Below are 26240 nucleotides of genomic sequence, written 5' to 3' on the forward strand. Positions count from 1 at the left end.
TCTGAGACCTTAAATGGGTTTTCCAGATTATCAGTATCTGATCAGTGTGGGTCTGACACCCAGGACTCCCCACCAATCAGCTGTTTGAGAAGGTACTGGCACTCACTGTAGCCGCAGGCCTTCTCCTGTGCTTACCAAGCAGAGCACCATCCATTTGATAGCGGCCGTGCTTGGTATCGCATCTCAGATCCATTACATCACGTGGCCTAACTAAGCTAAGAGAAGGCCAGGGAGCTACTACGAGCACCATTGCCTTCTCAAACACCTAATGGGTGGGGGTCCCAAGAGTCGGACCCCCACTGATCAGATACTGATGACCTATCCAGAGTATAGGTCACCAACTAAAAAATGTCAGAAAACCCATTTAACCTCTTTCTGCCATTGGCATACTTACCAGCATGTAAAATGTAAAGTTCGGGGCATTTAAGCCCATCTTTCAGACTACCCTGGAAGGTCCTCAAAACACCGGGGAATGGCGACAATTTGCGAGGAAATTCGGCTTCATGGGGAATTGAATTTTTTCAGAAATTTTTATCAAAATCAATTTGTTGCACTTAGATTCGTTCAACACTAATTATTTTCTTAATAAATTTCATCTCTGTCCTCAGATCAGCAGTTTTTTACCCCGTTAAAGGGAATATGTCACCAGAATTCTGGACCATTATCGGCAGTAATACATGGTAGCACTTCGGAGAAGGAGTCAAGATCACCATTTATTTATTTTTCCTGCCCCTTGTTCCCCCATTGTCAGCTCTGAATGGGTCGCTGTACTTTTCATATGTCATAGGGACACATCAAAAGTTTAGTCTGAGCACTAAGACCCCTACAGATATTTAGAACGAGAGGAGAGAAGCACTCGCTTAGCTCGTTCTCTCTCCTTGCTGCAATACAGGAAGCAAGACGGACTTGATAGAAACTCTTTTGGCCCATCTCGTCCAGCTATGCACATGCTTCACCCCACTCGCTGTAGAGATTGGCGGGGATCTCAACACTCAAACCCCCACTGATCAAAACTTTTGATATGTCCTTATGAAATATCAAAAGTTTACTGAAAGTACAGTCACCCTTTAAAGGTATGGCTCAACTTGCAGGATAACAGGCTGAACTGGATCGGCGGATGTCTTTTTTCAGCCTTACAAACTATGTTACTACGGGTATGTGTGCTGAAATACACCGTCCGGACTGCTGTGCTGCACTAACATAATAGAGAGGACTCATGTGCGCATGCAAGGCAGTCCTCACAATATATTTCAGCACAGCTTCAAACACTGACAGAAAGGGATTCGGGGGCAATGAGAAAACAAGAAATAGTGATCTGAACTCTGTATCAGCTGCACTAATACACTGCTGTATTACTGCAGATCATAGGCCAAGATTTCAGTGAAAGATTCCATCTAAAGCACCCTATGTTCTGTCCATCAACGGGGGAAGGTAATTCCCACATATTCGTGTACCAAATGTCTTGTGATTGTAGGGCACAGAACAAATGATCACATAATTATAAATGCAGTATACTAGTCCTAATTCTTTGAATAGCATACAACCAGGGTGGATTTGATTTAAATCATAGTTTTCTACATATATAACTTATAATATGCAAGTAGATGAAGATTTTTAGAATAACAACTTTTCATATTAGTTTGATTAGGTTGATCCTGCATTCATAGGTTCGTAGAAGTTAGGATTAAGGTCTTTTTCTCAACTCAGTTCATGTTATAACATTTTGGCTGTGAAGAAGAGGCATGTGATCTCTGCTGAGGCAAATTCAGTTTTGAGAACTGCAAAAGTAAACCAAGCATCTGTGATAATATCTTGTAGGTGGAGAAACTGCCCAATAATCCTAACAAAAACCTCTGGAAGAGCATGACACTGTGAATGGATTAATGTAATTTATTTACCCCAAAAATTAAACATATACAGCCTTATTCTACATAATTAAAAAACTAATCTTTATTTCATGATGGAATAACCTTTGGATGGTAATATATTTTCCTCAAAAAGCATTTTCAATAAAAAAATATCTGATTTAAATAAAAAAAATCTGAATTTTTTTTTAATCAATGATTTTTATCCACCCTGCATACAACACAGTACATCATAGACTTCAACTAGCATAAGTAAAACTTGCCTCTCAGTTGTGTTTATTAGGCTACTTTCACATCTGCGTTTTTGCTGGATTCGTCATGGATGGACCAAAACGCTTCCATCATGACAATACAACCATCTGCATCCGTTATGAACGGATCCGGTTGTATTATCTCTAAAATAGCCATGACGGATCCGTTTTCTTTTGTGTCAGAGAAAATGGATCCGTCACCATTGACTTACATTGTGACTCATGACGGATCCATCTTTCTCCGCATCCCAGGATGCACTCAAAAACCTTGCAGTGCTTTTGTGTGTGTCATGGGAACGCAATGAAACAAAATGAAATGCATTCTGGTGCACTTCATTCCCTTCAGTTCAGTTTTGTCCCCATTGACAATGACTGGGGACAAAATTTAAGCGTTTTCCACCGCTATTGAGACCCTATGACGGTTCTCAATAGCAGAAAGGGAAAGCGAGGTGTGAAAGTAGCCTTAGCCAAATCATAGATGCGACTACAAAAAGCATCTCTCAAAATTGAAGATCCAGCATGTGTGTACACTACATGGAAAGGGCATTGATTTCAATGGGAATTGTGTAATGCTTTATTCTCAACCCCACAGATCCCATTTGTCTGCTAGGCTTCTAAACGGCCTGACAATGTATGATCAATTTATAATCTTCAGATTAACTAATATTAAGAGACTACCCAAAGCAGAAAATCCCTTTAATTAGCATACCCATCCATAATAGCCTACTAGAATTGGCAATCACCAATATTTTGATTTAGATTTGCTATAGAATTGGGACACATGCCCTATACCATACTTATTAAAGGTATGCGCCAGTTTTTGTCAACATAATCATTTATGAAGGTACTGTAGCTGTAATTTTGTAATGTCTTTTTTTTACCCTTATTGCTCCTATCTATTATTCTGGACTGTAGCTCTTTCTTATTTCCTGTGCTGTTATATATATATGAGCCAGTGTCGCTATAAACGTGCTGGCCATTGTTAGGGGTTGTACTGGAGCTGTGGCAGACGAAGGAGAAGTGCACCATGGGGTTGGTTGGACACAGCAACAGAAAATGCTACATACAGAATACAAACAGATCAGAGTGATTTTCTTACATGGTCAGGAGGGCACCAATAAGCTCAGGGAAGTTGTACATGAGGTAAGCAATTACATGAAAGGAGGCATGGTGTAAGATGTACCAAAATAGTGCCAGAATTTTGCGCAAACTAATGGGTGGTATATAAAGTCTAGATAGTCTAAAGATGCACCAGATTTAAGATCCGGCATCAACCACTGTGATAAATCTGGTGCATTTTTAGACTGTTTAGTCTAACGTTGTACTTAGTATCTATCCCAATATATCTAAAATATACTAATTACAATTGTGAGTACAGAGTGTAGTGTATTATATAAAACTGTTATCCATACATGTAATGTAAACTGCTGCAATATAAAAGAATATGCAGTCACTAAGTAATCGTATGCATCCATCTACAATACTGCTGTAATTACTACCATGTATTCAGCTATAGCTAATGTAATATCCAATAAATCTGGTTCACACATACATAAGTTTTACAATTAAAATGGATAAGATTTACTAATTATAATCTGACCTGACGAAAATTGAAGAAATCGAAGAACATGCATACATGTCACTAATCTAAATTATCAAGACATCATTTGGGTAGGGTGTCTACATCTATAAACCCTCAGTGATCTACTGTATGCCAATGATACTTAGATACTGGCAGGACATTCACTAAACTTCATGCACTCCATAAGGAGAATTACTACCATAGTAATATTCTTAGCATAGTGAACTGATTTTGCATAAGGTAGAAAACAAGTACATTATAATGTCCAAACGTAAAGGTGTTCTCCAGGCTTTTAATAAAAAATTGTTCTTTCTTTTAACCTGTGGAAGAAAGAGCAATAGTCTGTCACCCTGATTTTGGACTATTATCTATACTATACATGCATAAAACTGCAGTTAAGAAGTCCAGATCGCTTCTTTTTATTTTCCTACTGCCCCCTGTTCCCCCAATGTGCTGTTGGAGAGGACTCATGGGGCATGCACAGCAGTCCTGACAATGTGTTTCAAAGCAGCTCTGAGCGATGGTAGTGGGAGAACTGGGGCTGCAAAAAAGTAAAGAACTGTTATCTGGACTCCATATTTGCAGTACCACTCATGTATTACTGCAGATAATAGTCCATAATTGGGGTAACAGATTCCCTTTAACACTTACCTGTCCCTCACTCCCGACGATGTCACCGTATCGGCTGCACTCGAACAGGCTGCAGTGTAATGGAGATGGCAGCGCACGCATAGCAAGGAACGGGTAAGTATTAACCCAACAATCTTTCCTCCACTGGTTAGAAAAAAGAAAAGCTTCCTGGCAGCTTAGGAACTAGTCACCCACCTAGATATTCCAGATGTGTCAATTCCCTGAAAGCACAAGGCTTTCTTTGGGCATATGGTCTCTTGGCACATGAGCCTCTGCCTGTGGCGGAGACCCAGGAGCTGGTTCTGTGCTGGCCCAGGGAAGGCAGCAATAGTTTAGCAAGCTCCCTGAGCACACACGCTCTGCCATCTGTTCAACAAGGAAAACACACATGTCTCAATTACAGACAAATGCCAATGCACTGACAGGCAGGCTCGATCTGCATCTGATACCCAGACTATGGGACTGCTTTATTATCTTTCCCACTATTAGTCTGATGGACGGCCCTCATAGCTCTTACAGCAATAATCTAGTTGACCACTGCCACTTACTATAAAACACTGCACGCTGCATGATGTTCAACTGACATGTCTATTCCTCACCTTTTCACACAAAGTATAGAAAAGCTACGTTAATCTATACAGCACAGTATTAAGTTGTATTGACCCTGCATTTGTAAATGCTTTCTATATATGCATCTGACTTATACGACTATATACAGAAAAACCTATACCATGCAGTACACAACTGAATGACAAATTCAGCTCTGCTAACCTCATTCCTTGTTTATAGGGTGAGCCCTACTATTTTTCATGCATGTATATAAACCAGTTTTCAGTTGCACATAACCATGTGTATACATGCCGTATATTAAGTACACGTCTAGCCCCATCTCTACCATATTCAGCCACCAATATACTCGTTTTTAAATCTTGAGTACAAGCAAGCTTTTCCTACACACATTATTGATTCCATCCTCCTTCACTCGGTTTGACTGTCTTTCCAAAAGTGCAGTGCATCACTTAGAAGGACAACCATATTACCCATTCTCTAGACACTAATGGACTCCTTTATTACTGACCATCACACTAATGGACTTTCACTACTATGCCTGCCTAAATGACCCTAGTTCATTCTGTACAAGTTTGGAGTTCCTACAGAACAACATCACTTACAATTATGCGGAGTTAGGAGTCAGTTCACCTTTAAACAACATTTTATAGTTACCATACAGAATAAATCTACATAAAAAGTTGTTAACTTGCAAATATATAGCATTATTTATCTTGTACTTATCCTATTACAGTTTGTATCGTAGTCCGTAATTCCGTAGTTCTGTAGTAGTGTTGGGCGAGCATGCTGGCCGAGTCTCCTCCCCGCACAATAAACGTGCGGGGTAGTACTGACACTCACTGTAATGCCGTAGCCATGATGGTTACTGGCATTACAGTGATTGGCTGTCTGGAAAGCGTCATCGGGTGCTTTATAGCCCCAATGACACGTGGTTCGGCTCAGTCTTAGTCAGGCAGAGCTGCAGCAGAAGGGACAGATAGTGCAGGGACAGGAATAGTTTTTTTTTTTTTAGGCAGGGTTTAGTGTTGAAAGGTGTTAGAGACCCAAAAGTCCTTTTAACCCTTATAACCCCATGCCAGTTTTCACATCCGTGCCCAGCCATATTTTGCAAATCTGACATGTGTAATTTTATGTGGTAATAACTTTAAAACGCTTATCCAGGCCATTCTGAGAATGTTTTCTCCTCACATATTGTACTTCATGACAGTGAAAAAATTTAGTTAAAATATTTCATTTTTATAAAAAAAAATACCAAATATACAAAAAAATGGAAAAATTAGCAAATTTGCTAATTTCAATTTCTCTAATTTTATAATAGATAGTAATAACTCCAAAAATAGTTATTACTTTACATTCCCCATATGTCTACTTCATGTTTGGATCATTTGTTAATGCCATTTTCTTTTTTGGGACGTTAGAAGGCTTAGAAGTTTAGAAGCAAATCTTGAAATGTTTCAGAGAAAATTTCCAGTTCAGGTCAGAAGTCCCTTTGTGAGGCTTACATAATAGAAACCACCCAAAAATGACCCCATTTTAAAAGCTACACCCCTTGAGGTATTCAAAACTGATTTTAATTTTTTTTTCCACTAAAAAAGCAAGGGTTAACAGCCAAACAAAACTCAATATTTATTGCCCTGATTCAGTAGTTTACAGAAACACCTCATATGTGGTCGTAAACTGCTGTATGGGCACACAGCATTGCGCAGTAGGAAAGGAACGCCATACGGTTTTTGGAAGGCAGATTTCACGGGGATAATTTTAAGCTGCCATGTCACATTTGAAGACCCCCGAATGCACACCTAGAGTAGAAACTCCCAAAAAATGACCCCATTTTGGAAACTACGGGATAAGGTGGCAGTTTTGTACTATTTTAGGGTACATATGATTTTTGGTTGCTTTATATTACACTATTTGTGAGGCAAGGTAACAAAAAATTGTTGTTTTGGCACTGTTTTTATTTTTTGTTATTTACAATGTTCATCTGACAGGTTAGATCATGTGGCATTTTTATAGAGCAGGTTGTCACAGACTGGACAATACCAAATATGACGATTTGGTACTATTTATTTAGTGTCTCCATATTCTGAAAGTCATACTATTTTAGGGTGCATATGTTTTTTGATTGATTGGTATTACACTTTTTGTGATGTAAGGTGACAAAAAAGGCCAGGTTTAGGTCATGTGATATTTTTATAGAGCAGGTTCTTACGGACGCGGTGAAACTTAATATATATACTTTTTTCAATTTATTTAAGTTTTACACAATAACAGCATTTTTTTTATTAAAAAAATAATGTTTTAGTGTCTCCAATTCTGAGAGCTATAGTTTTATTATTTTTTAGGCGATTGTCTTAGGTAGGGTCTCATTTTTTGCAGGATGAGATGACGGTTTGATTGGTATGATTTTGGGGTGCATATGACTTTTTGATCACTTGCTAATACATTTTTTGTGATGTAATATGACAAAAAAAAATCTTTTTTACAGGTTTTTTTACGGTGTTCACCTGAGGGGATAGTGCATGTGATATTTTTATACAGCAGGTTCTTACGGACAGGGAGATACCTAATATGTATACTTTATTTATTTATGTTTTACACAATAACAGCATTTGTGAATTAAGAAACAAATCATGTTTCAGTGTCTCCATATTCTGAGAGCCCAAGTTTATTTTATTTTTTGGGCGATTGTCTTAGGTAGGATCTAATTTTTTGCGGGATGAGTTCATGGTTTGATTGGTACTATTTTAGGGGGTGTATAACTTTTTGATTGCTTGTTATTACATTTTTTGTGATGTAAGGCTACTTTCACACCTGCGTTCAGTGCGGATCCGTCTTGTATCTGCACAGACGGAGCCGCACCTATAATGCAAATGCTTGTATCCGTTCAGAACGGATCCGTTTGCATTATTTTTTATTTTATTTTTTAAGTCTAAGTCAAAACGGATCCGTCCTGACTTACATTGAAAGTCAATGGGGGACGGATCCGTTTTCAATTGCACCATATTGTGTCAGTGGAAACGGATCTGTCTCTATTGACTTACATTGTAAGTCAGGACGGATCCGTTTGGCTCTGCATCACCAGGCGGACACCAAAACGCCTGCAAGCAGCGTTTTGGTGTCCGACCTCCAGAGCGGAATGGAGGCGGAACGGAGCCAAACTGATGCATTCTGAACGGATCCTTATCCATTTAGAATGCATTGGGGCTGAAAGGATCAGCTATAAACCGTTTGTGAGATCCCTGAAACGGATCTCCCAAACTGAATTCAAAACGCCAGTGTGAAAGTAGCCTAAGGTGACAAAAAAATGGCTTTTATGACACCATTTTTTTTATTTTTATTTTTATGGTGTTCACTTGAGGGGTTAGGTCATGTGATATTTTTATAGAGTAAGTCTTTACGGGCAGGGCTATACCTAATATGTCTACTTTTTTATTTGTATTTAAGCTTTACACAATGATATCATTTTTAAAACCCCCAAAAATTTTGGGGTCTCCATAGTTTTTCAGTTTTGGGGCAATTGTCTTAGGTAGGGTATCATTTTTGCAGGATGAAATGACGGTTTGCACTATTTTGGGGTGCATATGACTTTTTGATCACTTGCTACACTTTTTGTGATGTAAGGTGACAAAAATGGCTTTTTTTAAACCGTTTTTATTTTATCTATTTTACGGTGTTCCCTTGAGGGGTTAGGTCATGTGATATTTTTATAGAGGCGGTCGATACGGAAACAGCGATACCTAATATGTCTACTGTTCTTTTTCTCCCTATTTTTATAATTTTTACTTTATTTTGGGAAAATGACACTTTTTCTTTTACCTGAAACTTTTTTTTTTTTTTTTTTACAGTGTAATACACTTACAGCCTGCTTGCCTGTTCTAGGGGGCTGGATCTCACAGGCTGTCACTGAAGGCAGCCACGATGCCCAAGGAAGGCATCGGACTGCATCCTCTGCCACCGGGTCCCCATCACAGCAGCGCGGGGACCCGATGGCTGCTCCCTCCCTCTCCATACATTGCACGTGCTGCAGTCAACGCATAAAGCAGCGGTCCGTCTATCAGTCACTACCTGACCCCTGCCGCTGATGGGGCGGGCACAGCTCCTGCACCCGCCCGATCATCCCACCGTAATAGTATGGCGCTGGTAGGCAATTAACGTCCCGCTGCGCTGTACTATTACGGCGCTGGTCGGGAAGGGTTTAAGGACTATTGTTTTATCTGGCTGCAATATATATTATTAGCGCAACCAGCGCTAAATTGCGTGCAATTGTTACCTGCGCTACATCTCCTGTATAACGTTTGCACATCCTAAATATCTGTGACATTCAGTGTAATTATTTTTTTGCCGCTGGTAACAGCGACATTACCTGCACTACATCTCCTGTATAACGTTTGCGCATCCTAAATATATGTGTAACTTTTTCTTAGCCGCTGCTGACGACACTACCTGCGCTACATCTCCCATATAATATTTGCGCATCTTAAATATCTGTCACTTTCAGTGTAATTTATTTGCGCAAACACTACATGCGCTACTGTACGTGTGACATACTTGCAAGCATATATACCATTTATTATGCTTAAAGCGAGCAGTAAGGGACGGGGAAGTGGCCGTGCTGCAGATGGTGCACGCAGAGGCTGTGGCCCTGGGCGTGGTGAAACTGTGCCTGCTGCCAGAGCACATGAACACACTCATCCAGGATAACTAGCTTCATGTCCCAGTTTGCAGAGGGGCAAGGACACCACTCTCTAAGTCACACCAGCGCGACTAGGTGGTCGTTTGGATTGCAGCAGATAATGTTTCCAGTCAGATAAGCACCACCCTGTCTTCCACAAAGTCCAGTCTCAGTAGCCAAGAGTTGGGACAACAGAATCATCACCCCGATCCTCCTTCCTCCCACCATGGAGAATCTTGGTAAACAAGTGATCCCACACTCGGATATTCAGAGGAGCTCTTTTCAACGCTTGAAGAGGGACATGATGAGATCTTGTGCACTGATTCCCAAACTCTTGAGCATCCACAGTCAGAAGAAGATGACGGTGGGCAATGGCAATTAGTGTTTCATGAGGTGGATGATGATTATGAGACACAGTTGCCAATAAGTCAATGGCAATTAGTGTCTCAAGAGGTTGATGATGAGGATGAGACACAGTTGTCAATAAGTGAGGTTCTGTTAGGTCAACAAGTCAGGAGGCTGACCAGAATGAGGAAGTGGAAGAGGAGGTGGTGGACGATGAAATCACTGACCCAACCTGGAAAGGTGGCAAACTGAGCGAGGACAGCAGTACAAAGGGGGAGGGATCCGCAGAACCGCAACAGGCTGGAAGAGGCAGTGGGGTGGCAAAAGGGAGAAGGCGGGCCACACAAAACAGGCCCAGAACTGTTCGCCGGAGCACCTCTTTGCGGCAATCTCCCTTGCCAAGGGGTAGGTGTTCCGCAGTCTGGCGCTTTTTTTAGGAAAGTGTGGACGATAAAATAATTGTTATTTGCAACCTGTGCCGTACCAAAATGAGCAGGGGCGTGAACACTAGCAACCTGACCACCAACAGCATGATCTGCCACATGGCATCAAAGCACCCTAATAAGTGGGCCGAACGCCTGGGTCCACAATCAGTGTCTGCGGGTCACATCACTGCCTCCTCTTCCCCTGTGTTACGTGCTGGCCAATGCCCTGTCCAAGACGCAGGCCCGGATGCCTCCCGCCCTGCACCTGCACCTTCGCAAGAACCATCAGCGAGCACATTCACTTCTGTGTCCCAGTGCAGCGTACATATGTCCATACCCCAGGCCTTTGAACAAAAGCGCAAATATCCAGCCACCCACCCACAGGCCATAGCAATAAATGTGCACCTTTCCAAATTACTGGCCCTGGAAATGTTGCCAATTAGGTTTGTGGACACTGAGGCTTTACGCAGCCTGATGGCGGCAGCTGTCCCTTGTTACTCAGTCCCCAGCCGCCACTATTGTTCCTGATGTGCCGTCCCGCCTTACACCAGCATGTGTCCCGTAACATCACCCGTGCCCTGACCAAAGCAGTTATTAGGAAGGTCCACTTAACGACTGACACATAGACAAGTACTTTTGGCTAGGGACGCTACATTTCCCCTATGGCACACTGGGTGAACATTGTGAAGGCTGGGAGCCAGTCGTACCCTTGGATGGCACAGGTGCTACTGACGCCAATAATTGCGGGCCCTACTTCCATCAGGATTTCCGTCACCACCTACATTAGTGGCTGCAATCACCCCCTTCTCCTCCTTCTCATCCACTTCTACCTCTGAATTCTCATCTTGCAGCACCAGTCAGCCATCAGTCAGTAGCTGTAAGCAGTGTAGCACTGCAGTGGGGAAGCGGCAACAGGCCGCACTGAAACTAATTTGCTTAGGTGAAAAACAGCACACCGCCACAGAGCTGTGGCAGGGTATAAAGGACCAGACTGAGCTGTGGCTCTTGCCACTCAACCTACAACCAGGCATAGTTGTGTCTGATAATGGCCGTAACTTGGTGGTGGCTTTGGAGCTAGGCAAGCTCACACACATCCCATGCCTAGCCCACTTGTTCAAATTAGTGGTTCAGCAGTTTCTCAAAACCTACCCCAATTTGCCTAAGCTACTCTGGTGAAGGTGCGTTGCATGTGTGCCCATTCATAAAAGTTATCTACAGCTTCTGTCGGTCTGGCAACGCTACAGCAGCGCTTGCAATTGCCAGCTCACCGACTGTTGTGTGTCGTGAACACGCGCTGGAACTCCATGTTCAACATGTTGGCCAGGCTTTGTGAGCAGCAGAGGTCAGTAGTGGAATACCAGCTGCAACATAGTCGTTGCCTTTCCAGTCAGCTTCCGCTCTTCATAAGCGACAAGTGGGCATGGATGTCTGACCTCTGTGAGGTTTTGAGGAATCAACACAGATGGTGAGCGGCAATGCCGCTATTATCAGCGTAACATCCAACTTCTGTGTCTACTGAAACGCTCGCTGCTCACAATGAAGGTAAGGTATGCTCTGATTATTCTGTGTTCTTTTTAGTACTAAATACTGCCCAGTTACTTCATGTAGTGAGAATTGTTAGACATCTTGTCTGTTTCCAGTGCTGACCAGCACAATTCTGAATGCACACTGTCACTAAAGCTAAATTTGCAAAGTATATTTGCAAATTTGTAGCTAATAGAATGCCATTAAATCAGATTTTACAAACTCCCAGTCGCATGTGGCACAAAAAGCTGCCAAGCTTTAGAATCAGTGTATAATAAGTAATTTGTCACGAACCAGCGGGTGTGAACCCACTGTGCCACGTGTCCTACCTCCTCTAAGGGTGTTGTGAACTCCTTGATTCTTCACAATACCCCTGATGATGGGTATAGACTTTCCCAAGGGGAACACCAGGTCGCTACCTCTTGAGGAGGATAGGTACACGAGGCAGCTGGTCCAGACGGACCAGGAGGTACCTGAGAAAGGTACCAGAAGTACAGGAGTAGTCAGGCAGGCGGACTCATTACCAGAAGCAACAGTGCATGACCGAAGGTTGAAGAAGAGGCGTAGTTAGACAGGCAAAAGATCAGGGCAGGCAGCACAGGTACAGGTCAGGCAATCTGGATCGGCAACAGGAGAGTCAAGGCAAGCTGCCAGGGATCAGACGAGTAACACAATCCAGGAACGCAAGAACGAGTCAGGAACACACGTGAGTATCAGGATCTTTAGCAAAATACAAGGACCTTGACACTAAGGCATCTGGGAAGAAGGCTGAGCCACTTATGTATGCACATGAGGACTAGGATTGGTCAGCGAGGTCACATGACCTAACCCATAACACCCAGGAAGTGACGTGCGCTAGCCCTCAAGGAAGTGCTGCAAAAAAACTGCAGCAAGCATGCTGCGGCCAGGGCTGAGATGCTACTGTGGAGCAGGCCGAATTTTGTGAAGACTTTAGCTCCCCATATTCTGTCAAAGAGTTCGGAAATTAGCGGAAGAGGGTATCGATTCTTGACTGTTACCTTATTCAGACTCCAACAGTCGATACAGGGCTGTAACCATCTTTCTTCTGCACAAAGAAGAACCCGGCACCGGCTGGTGAAGTAGACTTCCGGATAAACCCCCTCTTGAGATTCTCCTTGATGTAATCAGACATTGCTTGGGTCTCAGGAAGTTAGAGTTGGTAGACTCGACCGCGCAGAGGAGTGGCACCAGGCAGAAGGTCAACCGGACAATCATAAGGACGATGAGGAGGGAGGGTCCTGGCCTCTTTCTTACTGAAGACATCTGCAAAACTGACATACCCCTACAGACGTCCAGGTAGGTCTTCAGGTACAGTAGGCGAGGAAGCAGGTCGGACCTGTGATAAGCAGGTAGAAAGAACCCCAATGCAGAATCTGACTGGAGTGCCAGTCCAGAACTGACGCAGATTCTTCACAATACCCCTGATGGTGGGTATAGACTTTCCCGAGGGGAACACCAGGTCGCTACCTCTTGAGGAAGATAGGTACATGAGGCAGCTGGTCCAGGCGGACCAGGAGGTACCTGAGAAAGGTACCAGAAGTACAGGCGTAGTCAGGCAGGCGGAGTCGTTACCAGGAGCAACAGTGCAGGACCGAAGGTTGAGGCAGAGGCATACTCAGACAGGCAAGAGGTCAGGGCAGGCGGCACAGGTACAAGTGCTGCAAAAAAACAGCAGCAAGCACGCTTGCCAGGGCTGAGATGCAACTGTGGAGCGGATCCTCAGAATCACAGCACCTACACAAACAGAGCCCAGAGCTGCAGCGGTGAATGGCAAGCTCTGGCCACAGATCACGGCGCCTTGGAACGTGGTGGTAAGCAGGGGAACAGTGGCACACATACCCCCTTTAAATATTGCCTACTGAAGGCGACATTGAGCAGTATGGATGAAAAGAGGCTTTACTCAGAAAGAAAGTAACACTGTTTCAGTGGTCACTTGGTCGGTCAATAAGTCTACTATTGGCATACTCCACTCGTGATCTCACTACTGCATTACGATAAACTCACATTGCTGGATTCTAATCTGCTATCATATTTCTGGATAACCCACCATATTGCTGGATTATAATAAAACATGCCCATTATGATATTTCTGGATTATAACCTGCTTACTATCTTACAGCAAGATTATAAGATATCCCATTGCTCTTATGCAACTAGTTTATCATTACATTGCCACATTATAACGTCACTTTCATGGGCTACTAAAAATGATGTTAAGACATTTTCTTAATTTATGCACTAGAAAAGAGAAGCAAACAGTGAGGACCACCAGGGCTGTTACCAGAAGTTGGGGTGGTCACCTCAAACAGTTGTATTGGAGGCCCAGCACCCTGTGGAGAGTATCTATAGAACCACCACAGCGGCTGCTGTCATGCTGAACGTTAGATCCAGGAATATGTAGAAAAATCGTAATGCTGTCGGTGGATCAGAAGGACCAAACTGAGTTGAATAGAATTAGAAAATCTTTATAGGCAGGAATTATGCATTTCAGGGCCATACTGGACCCTTCATCAGATTAAAAACCAATATACATGCCAATATATACAGGGGGTACTACCATTTTCTATATGTTCCCGGTACTAAATTGTTGAAACTGCTGAAATAAAAGTATGCCATAAAAATGACATTCAACAAATAGGAATAGTATTTTTTGTATATTGGCTGGTTATTTGGGGGAAATAATTTAGGAGGATGTAACAAAATTATATCCAGTCAAATCTGTACAACACAGAAAAATGAGTTTTTATCTATTCTGTGAAAGTGTCTAATGCGTCGTGATGGTTCAGAACATGCTTTGTCCTTAGAGAAACAAACTGACCAAACACAAGAATAACAATATAATATATATAAGGTACATTACTTGATATGACAATTGTTGCGCCTTACCAAGAAGCTCATTACTACTTCATATTCCTATGCACACAAAGCATCTTTCAGAAAGTGGCAGACTGGCAGACTATTCCACACAACCTAATTGAAGATGGTTCTTATTTTTCCTCAGAGCAATACTCCAGAGCACTCCATGGTGTGTCAATGCATTAGAGTTAATGGAAAAACACCAAATGACAATTATGTAAAATGACAATACAAAGAGGCAGAAGGGACTGAAATATCATCCAAATATTTGACTATAATCTGTATGTGAATAAATGCTCGTTCCTGCATGAACTGCAGAGAAGCAGGTGGGACCTATTTTGGTATTTTAGTGATATTAAAATGCACCACAGACACCTCTCTACCCACTCTTATTTAATGGGATAGGTGAGCAGACAGCAGTGACCGTGTCAGATCCCACAGCACACAGCTTTACTAGGAACAGCCAATAATAGGACACCAGGGACAACTGGCTAAGACTTTGCTGCCCTCTCCCAGGTCACACCAGGCAAAGAGCAAGAACCCACTGAGACCAAGCAAGCAGTAGGTTAAATAGGGGTAGAGCCCACAGCACCACCTTTCAGCTGCTCATCACTATGAGATAATCACAAACATAACAGTGATGAACAAAGGGTAAGTAACAATAGGTATGTATGGATACATACAAGTACAGTGTGGATACATGGAAATGCACAATGAAAACACAACATTTTGACAGCAATCGAAATGAGTAATCTTTAAAAAAAAAAATTGCAAAGTCAGCTTGGAACTTAGCCATGAGCTAAAAAGTGCACGTAGTCATTAATGAGACAACAAAGGCACATGTGAAAAAGCGGAATGCTAAAAACACTGAGGGCGCATTTATATAGCACCAATGAGCCGACAATTGTCAGAAAAGAAGCATTCCTTCCTGACAATTGCCTGCTCGTCAGTGGAGGTTACATGCAGCGATCACCTCTACTGCCATCATTCATCCTCATCCAGATTCATTGTACTGGACAGCAGAGAGTGGTTCACACAGCACAATCTGCTGATTCCGATGTCTGCACTAACAATCATTGCACCCGATGAACAAGCCTTTCGTTCATTCATCGGTTTATGTGTGACACCTTTACATGGGCGAATTATCAGGAATGAGCGTTGGTATGAACGTTCGTTCCAGATAATCGGCCAAAACACTGGAGAACCACCATGGGGTTTTACATAAAACTGGTTATTTTCTGGACCAAACTTTCTGTTCATAGTTACACAGGTTGAAAAAAGATATAGCTCCATCAAGTTCAACCTTCAACAATTCTATAAACCAGTTATTCTTAAAGGGGTTAGTCTCATTTCAGACAATGGTCGCATTGGTACTCATTAGTGCCATTATTGCCAGGCCAGTAAATGCCATGCAGACACACATTTCGTTCTGAGGTGTAAGTTAGCAAATTTCCTTGTCAGTAAAATCGCAGTAATTGAATTATACTCCTGCTATTCTCTTTTTCTGACCCATAGTTCAACATATGAATATTCATCTTTGGGGTTTCCCCATGGAAAAAGGTTTAGGAAACCGTACCACAGACCTTACTGGCTCCATACTTAATAAAATGATAATCTGCAGCCTCATGAATATTAATTCAGCCCAGAACACATAGGCCCCTTTCACACGGGCGAGAATTCTGCGTGGGTGCAATGCGTGAGGTGAACGCATTGCACCTGCACTGAATCCGGATCCATTCACTTCAATGGGGCTGTGCAGATGAGCGGTGATTTTCACGCATCACTTGTGCATTGAGTGAAAATCGCAGCATGTTTTATATTCTGCGTTTTTCATGTAACGCAGGCCTCATAGAAATGAATGGGGATGCGTGAAAATCGCAAGCATCCGCAAGCAAGTGTGGGTGCAATGCGATTTTCATGCATCGGTTGCTAGGAGATAATGTTAGTAAATTGATAAAAGTCAATTTACTGTATTATTTTCCCTTATAACATGGTTATAAGTGAAAATAATAGCATTCTTAATACAGAATGCTTAGTAAAATGTGGCTTCAGGGGTTAAAAAATAAATAAAAATTAACTCACCTCACCTTGTTGTTCGCACAGCCGGCATCGTCTTCTTTCTTCATCTTTCAGGACCTGCAAAAGGACCTTTGATGATGTAATCGCGCTCACCACGTGGTGAGCGTGATGACGTCAGCGCAGGTCCTGCTGAATGAAGATAGAAGATTTATATCTTCATTCAGCAGGACCTGCACTGACGTCACTGCGCTCACCACGTGGCGAGCGCGATTACATCATCAAAGGTCCTTTTACAGGTCCTGAAAGATGAAGAAAGAAGACTATGCCGGTTTCAGTGAAAAAGTCCGGGTTCGGGTCTGGGTACCACATTGAGTTTTTTATGACGCGCGTGCAAAACGCATTGCACCCATGCGATAAAAACTGAACATCGGAACGCAATCGCAGTAAAAACTGACTGAACTGAATTGCGTGCCAACTTGTGCGGTTATCCTGCAATGCACACCCGACGCATCTGGAGCAAATCCGGGACGCCCGTATACCTCCAGTTGGCATAGGTGACAGATCCATAGTTGCAGATTATAGTAAATAATTACTATTACTTTTATGAACTTGGTAACTGTAATGTTTCAGATGCACTTCCCATTTTTTGCAAAAATAAATAAATAAAAATAATTTGACAGGTAGGTCGTGATGCTCTAAGCGTGAAGAGACAGATGAGGGACACTCACCTGAGACAAGCCAAGGTAGATGGACACAGTCTCCGAAATGTACAAAAATTTTCCTTCCTGGTTTAGTGCAAATACAAATCCGTCCAGAGACTGCAGGGAAAAGAACAAGAGACAGTCACAAACGGAGAGGCAGGGAGGAAACAGGCAGGAAAACAGGAAGGAGACAGCCAAACAGAGGAAAAGAAAGGGGAATTGTGGTACACAAAAGGAAAGTACAGTTATACAGAGACAATGCACACAGTCACTGGAGGAGCAAAGACAGTAATACATAGAGAGACAAATGCATAAAACCATTAAGCTGAAAATGAAATTTTAGACAGTTCTGCACATAATCAGAAGAGGGAGCACAAGCAGAGAGAATGCACAAAACTGCTGAACATATTAGCAATTAGATCAGATTCTGATGCAGGGGCAAACCAGACTCCAACAAAAAGCACATATAGATTAAAGGTGTTGTGTGAGATCATCAAAAATCTCAGACATCCCCTACAATGTCATACATAATATACTCGCCCCTTTCTCCAGCACCATTGTCTGTGGTGCTCTACAGTGACGGGCTGCAGTGGTGAGGTGCCAAATCACCAACTACTGTGCCACGCACCCCAGCACTATATCACTGTCCTCTGATGTAGACAACTGAGGGCAGTGATTGGCTGTAGTGGTCACGTGCCATTGCCGCTGCTGTTTGGAAATAGAGTACTGAAGGAATGCTGCAGACAACAACGCTGGAGTAAAGAGGGAGTATACTGTATGATATTTTTGTCTTAATCATCTTTAAATTATCTTTATTTACCTTGGACAATCTATTGCTTTTAAAATACATTTTTGGCAATATGACTACCATTACAGATCCTATAGGAGCTGTTCCTCAGCTTTGCTACTGTTGGAAAGCAAAATACCTCTAGTTATTAAGTGATATAACTACTGTTTTCTACACTGCACTATAAGTATGCAAATTTGCCATTCAGAGATCTAGGACTGCGGTAAAAAGTCCTTATAAGAAACCTATGCACACTGTGCTATGACAGCATCACCACTAATCCATCCGAGAGCAGGGAGATTGTCCCAGACTAGAAAAAAGAGCACCGTCTATTGGGTAGACTGACAGCTGGCAGCCATTTCAAGTGAACGCAAGGAGAACATAAAATCGGCTCATCCGTGGCAAAATGAATACAAGGGCACCATATAATTTAACTATGCATTCCCTCTGTTACGTACAGGTTTTAGGATAAAATGGAGGCTTGCTTTAATAGTAAGACCCCTTTCACACAAGCTAGTTTCCTGCGCAGGTGCGATGCGTGTAGTGAACCCACACTGAATCCTGACCCATTCATTTCTATGCCTCTGTGCACATGAGCATTGTTTTTAATGCATCAGTTCTGCTTTGCGTGAAAATCGCAGCATGTTCTATATTCAGTGTTTTTCACGCAGCCCTGGCCCCATAGAAGTGAATGGGGCTACAGTGAAAAACGCATTGCATCCAGACAAAATGCGTTTTTCATGGATGGCTGCTAGGAGATGTTGTTTGTAAATCTTCATTTTTTTTTTTTTTTCATGCATGTGAAAAACGCATCTAAACTGACTGCACCCATGCGGGAAAAAAGCAAACCCTGAACACAATTGCAGATTGAATTGACTGAACTTGCGATTTTTCACTGAATGCAGCCGGACACAATCCATATCGTTCGTGTAAAAGGCCTTTAAGAGCAGATATGGCAAAAGTCAATATGAAGATCTGTCTAATGATCTTTTCATCTGTTAGCCCGTAACCATGACAAGTGAACATTCATAAGGGCTACAAGAAAGAACAGTATGAAACTTCCGGCACCTAGTGCTATGAACATATGGGTAAAAGATCTTTATAGACTTTATATGGTGAATTAAGGTGTAACAGTGATATTCTATCCAAAACTGGATGACTCTTTTAATATCTTAACACGTTAAGGACCCAGGACGAGAATGCTCGTCCTAAAATGCCAGTACTTAGTGCCCCAGGACGAACATTCTCGTCCTCCGGTCCTTCCTCCCCCCGCGTGCGGTGCTGCATCCACCAGCATCAGTGATAACGCTGATGCTAGTGGATTAACCCCTCATATGCCGTGATCAGCGCTGACCAAATCGTGCTCCCTCACCTCATCTATCGGGTCCACGCGCTGTGGCATGAATTAACCCCTCAGATGAACACCGTCAAAAAATAAAAATAAAAACTGTGCTAAAAAAGCAATTTTTGTCAACTTACATCACTAAAAGTGCAACACCAAGCGATCAAAAAGGCGTATGCCCCCCAAAATAGTACCAGTCTAACCGTCACCTTATCCCGCAAAAATTGAGCCCCTACCTAAGACAATAGCCTAAAAAATAAAAACAACTATAGCTCTCAGACTACAGAGACACTAAAACATGATTTATTTGTTTCAAAAGTGCTTTTATTGTGTTAAATGTAAAAAATAAATAAAAAAAAGTTGACATATTAGATTTTGCCACGTCCGTAACAACCTGCTCTATACAAATACCACATGACCTAACTCCTCAGGTGAACAATGTAAAAAAAATAAAAAAAAATGTCAAAAGCCATATTTTGTCACCTTACATCACAAAAAGTGTAATAGCAAGTGATCAAAAAGTCATATACACCCCAAAATAGTGCCAATCAAAGCGTCATCTCATCCTGCAAAAAAATCAGCCCCTACCTAAGACAATCGCCCAAAAAATAAAAAAAAATATGTCTCTACTATGGAGAAACTAAAACATGATTTTTTTATTTTTGTTTCAAAAATCATAATATTGTGTAAAACTTAAATAAATAAAGTATACATATTAGTATACATGATAGGTATTGCCGCATCCGTAGCAACCTGCTCTATAAAAATATCACTTGACTTCAGGTGGACACTGTAAAAATAAATTTAAAAAGTGTGTCAAAAAAGCCATTTTATGTCACCTTACATCACAAAAAGTGTAATGCCAAGCGATCAAAAAGTCATATGCACCCTAAAATAGTACCAATCAAACCGTCATCTCATACTGAAAAAAATTAGACCCTACATAAGACAGTCAACCAAAATTAAAAAAAAAAACTATGGCTTTCAAAATATGGAGATACTAAAAAAATAATTTTTTCAAAAATGGTTTATTATGTAAAGCAAACATATTTGTCATATTTGGCGTTGTTGCGTCCGTAACAACCTGCTCTATAAAAATACCACATGATCTAACCTGTAAATAACAAAAAATATAAATGTTGCCTCACAAAACGTCTAATATAGAGCAACCAAAAATCATATGTACCCTAAAACAGTACCAACAAAACTGCCACCTTATCCCGTAGTTTCGAAAATGGGGTAATTTTTTTGAGTTTCTATTCTAGGGGTGCATCAGGGGGGCTTCAAATGTGACATGGCAGCTTAAAATTATTCCAGTAAAATCTGCCTTCCAAAAACCATATGGAGTTCCTTTACTTCTGCGCCCTGCCGTGTGGCCGTACAGCAGTTTACGACCACATATGGGGTGTTTCTGTAAACTACAGAATCAGGGCAATAAATATTACGTTTTGTTTGGCTGTTAACCCTTGATTTGTTAGTGGAAAAAAATTATTAAAATGGAAAATCTGCCCAAAAAGTAAAATTCTGAAATTTCATCTCCATTTTACATTAATTCTTGTGGAACACCTAAAGGATTAACAAAGTTGGTAAAATCAGTTTTAAATACCTTGAGGGGTGTAGTTTCTAGAATGGGGTCATTTTTGGGTGGTTTCTATTATGTAAGCCTCACAAAGTGACATCAGACCTGAACTGGTCCTTAAAAAGTGGGTTTTGGAAATGTTCTGAAAAATTTCAAGATTTGCCTTCTAACTTCCCCAACAAATAAAATGGCATTCACAAAATGATCCAAAAATGAAGTAGACATATGGGACATGTAAAGTAATAACTAATTTTGGAGTTATTACTGTCTATTATATAAGTAGAGAAATAGATATTTTGAAATTTGCTACTTTTTCCAACTTTTTGGTAAATTTGGTATTTTATTTATAAATAAAAAAAAAACACTAAATTTTACCACTATCATGAAGTACAATATGTGACGAGAAAACAATCTCAGAATGGCCTGGATAACTAAAAGCATTTAACATTTATTACCACATAAAGTGACACATGTCAGATTTGCAAAAAATGGCTGGTTCTTAAGGTGAAAAATGACAAGATCCTTAAGGGGTTAAAGTGTATTCCTTGTGAAAAAAGTAATAGGAAAATAAATAAGAGCTTTACAGCACACTTATATCCTAATGTTAATGTGCAATGCCTTTCTAAAGCCCAATCCCTCTCAGTACTCTGATTCACCGCTAGAATCAGCACCACAGCTGCTGTCATCACAGGACCGGGAAAAATGGAGTTCTATCTACAGTATCTAATATCTATCTATCTAATAATAAAAAATAAAAAAAGAGGCAGCACACCGACATCAAGTGAAACAGGCGGTGACCCAATTTATTCCCAGGCTGGGAATATTGCCTGGGAATAAATTGGGTCACCACCTGTTTCACTTGATGTCGGTGTGCTACCTCGTTTTTTGGAATTATCGAGGAGTGGAAGATTTGCCTATCTTCCTTGAGGAATTGCAGCCTATCTACGTCCATCTAAGGCCTTTCACACGGGCGTCGCTTGTGAGGGCTGGATAGGATGCGGGTGCGACTGGAAAGCGTTTTAATGCGTTTTTGAACGTGCGTGAGAAAAATCTGCATGTTTGGTACCCAGACCCGAACATTGATTTATTTTTTTAACCCCTCCATCTCTATTTTACTAAGCATTCTGTATTAAGAATGCTATTATTTTCCCTTATAACAGAAAATAATAATGATCGGGTCCCCATCCCAATCATCTCCTAGCAACCATGTGTGAAAATCGCACCACATTCTATTCTATCTATCTAAAAAGAGTAGTCCATGACACTTCCACAAGTACAGTAAAGTAAAGATGTGACTTTATTCACCAAAGCTTGAAAAAGGTTCCAGTGTGCAGACTGAAACGTTGCTTTGGTGAATAAAGCCACATCTTTATTTTACTTGTGGAAGTGCCGTAGACTACTCTTTTTATGTTCTTGGAGACTGGCTAGCTCCTATAACAGCACGCACCCAACCTTTACGTGATTTGTTGTGCTGCTCACAAGCTTGGAATTATTTTGGTATCTGTCTATCTAGGTGGCTATCTATCTATCTATCTATCTATCGAATGTATCAGCAAGGAGGATGCAGACAGCTGGAGTAAGGCTACAATCAGCGTTATGCTGTACGGTTTTGAGATATGGCAGGAGATCTCGAAACCACAGCAAAACGTTTGAGTTCATATAATACAACTGGCTGCATCCGTTCAGAACAGATCTAGTTGTATTATATCGAAAATGAAGAAAATGGAAAACAGAAATGAAACTGGAAAGGAAAATGTTAATGTGAAAGTAGCCTAATACAAGTCTCCTACATTTCCTATATTGAATTGAAAAGCCTCTGTTGCCTGCAAGAGAATGAGGCTAGCAAACAGCATATAGCACTCATTTATTAATTCTAGATTCTAGAATTCTTGATATTTTTTTTTTAACACAACTGCATATCTATGAATACAAGCTACCAAAGAAATTAATATTTGTATCATCATTTTAAAATAGTTTTTCCAATGTGAATTTTCATATGCTTGACAAATGTTTTTCTCCTGTATTTGTGCCTAGAAATGCTAGTCCATTTCACAAAATAATCAAGGTCAATGGTGACTAGCATAAATATGCTGATGAAAAGCACCATTTATCATTCATGCACATTTTCAGTTCGACTTGCAATCATTTTCACCAACGTAGGTATCATTTATGATTTGGTTCAAAACACAGCAGCGAGGCATTAACACTTTCAAACTTGTCTTAGCCACAGGTATATTCACCGAATATCTACAGAAAGGTCTCACGTTTGGAGGTGACTTCCTCAACCTTAATCCTTCACAAGCAGCAAATGTATCAAATTCTTGCAGGAAATATTTGACACAGTATTGTGTGTGCTACAGGTGTCTTCAAATACCTCAGCCCAACAATGGTCATTACTGGTTACCATATTATTCCATAATTAATGTAAAAAATGAAATCAGACATCATACAGAACATGACAATCTCTTTCTAACAAAGCTAGAACCAGCCGTGTATCTCACATGGGTCTAGAGATCTGCCCATTTATTGCTCCAATTGTAATGCTAGATTAATATCAAGCAGACAGCTTCAGGGGTGTGTACTTTCTGCTGCAGCCTAGGGTGTGTGACCTTTCTGCTGAAGCTCTCTCCCTATCACAGTTCAGGGGGCAGTTTAAAGGGACACTGACAGGCCCAATTAGCATATTGAGTTATATATATCACAGTACAGGTCATATAAAGTGTATTAGAATCATGTAAGTATCCCCCCTGCCCACCTTATAAATACGGAAATATAAAGTTTTATAACCTGCTTGTCCGGTCTCCAATCTGCCCAAGGGGCGGCGTTTCATCTGAAAATGCGCCCAGCCAATCTTCTGCGCCTGCGCCCGCCGTGGTTAGATCGCGCCTGCGTACACACCCTGCCTGCGTCCCCGAGCCTCTGCCTCATGCGCATGCGCCAGACACTGTTCATAGCAGCAGCGCTTCAGGTGCATGCGCATGAGGCAGAGGCTCGGGGACGCAGGCAGGGTGTGTACGCAGGCGCGATCTAACCACGGCGGGGCGCAGGCGCAGAAGATTACACACGAACGATGAATATTGATGAGCTGGGCGGGGCTTCAGAACGGCAGTTGGAAGCGGCTGGCTGGGCGCATTTTCAGATGAAACGCCGCCCCTTGGGCAGATTGGAGACCGGACAAGCAGGTTATATAACTTTATATTTCTGTATTTATAAGGTGGGCAGGGGGGATACTTACATGATTCTAATACACTTTATATGACCTGTACTGTGATATATATAACTCAATATGCTAATTGGGCCTGTCAGTGTCCCTTAAGGGTGAAACGGAGCATCGGCCATCTCAGTGAGTCAGACAACAACAAAATAAGAAAGAAAAAAAACTAACAGCAGGTAGCGCAATACAGATACATTTTATTGAATACTAGCAGAAGGACCCGGCTTCACATGGGTATATTTCATCTATTTCATTTCATCTGTGTGTGTCGTTAAAAGATAATCGACAGTATCCCCCATAACAGTGACCTCTACAGCACCCCACCCCTTTAACAGTGAACTCCACAATCCCCCACCCCTTAACACTGATCCCCCACAGTGCCCCGCCACTTTAAAATGGGACCTCTACAGCAGCCCATGCCCTTAACTTTGACCTTCACAGCAGCCCGCCCCTTTAACAATTAGTTTCACAGCACCCCACTCCCTTGACAGTAACCTCCTCAGGGGCCAGTCCCTTTAACAGTGACCTCCACAGAACGCAGCTGCCTTAACAGTGACCTCCCCCAGCAGTTGTCACTGTAATAGTGGCCCCTGCCCTCTTAACAGTGACCATCACAGTGTCCGCCCCTTTAACAGTGGCCTCCACAGCAGCCTGTCCCCTTAACAGTAACATCCATAGTGAACGCCATTTTAACAGTGACCTCCACAGCGCCCTGCCCCTTTAATGATAGGGCTACATGACGACATATGTTGCGCAACATTTTGTCTCAAAATTTTTTCACGGCAGTCACAAAAAATCCTTCCAAGATGGATTTTTCTGTGAATGTCGCGTTGCAGCATGTCACATGTCGTGCAACACATGTAGCAGTGTAGTTGTGCCCTATGTGTAGTGCAACTTATTGTCACGCGACACATATCGTCGTGTAGCCCTAGCCTAAAGCTGACCTACAGCAGTGAAGAAAAATGGCTGGGTTGTTATGGAAACCTGGAGTAAATCTGTGTATGTGGAGACTAAGGTCCTGCGAGCTTCTATTGGCTGATAAGGGACATGTGACTGTGTGTATGGCAGTTGGGATATGAAGAGAAAGACTTGCAGGCTTGTATTGGCTAATGCAGGTCATTTGTTTTGAATATCTCAGGAACGGTACGTCCTAGAGAGCTGAGACTGGTCTAAAACCTTGCCGGACACCTGATATACTTGTGTGCCAAATTTGGTGAAGATAGGTCCAGTCTTTGGTCGCGCAAAAAGAACAGACAGACAGACATCGGGACAGACAAACTCATTGTGTACCGGTATATTACCTCCACAGTATCCTTTCCCAGATAGTAAGTGATATGTGTACCGAGTTTAGAAGAAATTGATGGACGAGTTTTTGAGTTACAGAGAAACATGTGTGTAGCAAAAACTGTTGGAGCATACAAACTCCATGCAGCTGCTGTGTAGGGGCGAATGACCCCCACAAAATTTATTTCCAGGTAGCAAGGGATGTGTATACCAAGTTTCATTGAAATCGATAGTTGCGTTTTTGAGTGATCGCGGAACATACATACACACACATATACTTTATATATATAGATCTCAGTGGCTATACTAAATGTTTAATTACATGCAATTAAAAAGTATTCAGATCCAGATGCTGGTTTGAAAACTGTAGATTTTTCATAGCAAAACCCCTTTAAGACCCCCTTGTTTTCGCTGGGTATGGCCAAAAATCGAATGATGCTGATGAAGACAAACACCTATATACTTTTTTTTTTTTTTAACTCGATTTATTGAACGAATCATCAGAAAAGTTCAAAGAAAATCAGTATACATGGTCAATAAGACATTTAAATACATAAACAGTACCATATACAT

General features: G+C 41.7%; 1 protein-coding gene across 1 annotated transcript in view; it reads right to left on the reverse strand.

The window, feature by feature from the left end:
• NPAS3 (neuronal PAS domain protein 3) overlaps window positions 1-26240 on the reverse strand; it is a 600688-nt gene that overhangs the window by 195240 nt on the left and 379208 nt on the right. Inside the window, exon 5 of the mRNA XM_044272150.1 lies at window positions 17489-17578. Within this exon, the coding sequence (XP_044128085.1) occupies window positions 17489-17578 (90 nt within the window). The remainder of the gene's footprint in view (window positions 1-17488; window positions 17579-26240) is intronic.

Source organism: Bufo gargarizans, chromosome 11 (assembly GCF_014858855.1).
Source record: "Bufo gargarizans isolate SCDJY-AF-19 chromosome 11, ASM1485885v1, whole genome shotgun sequence".
NCBI classification, from domain to species: Eukaryota; Metazoa; Chordata; class Amphibia; order Anura; family Bufonidae; genus Bufo; species Bufo gargarizans.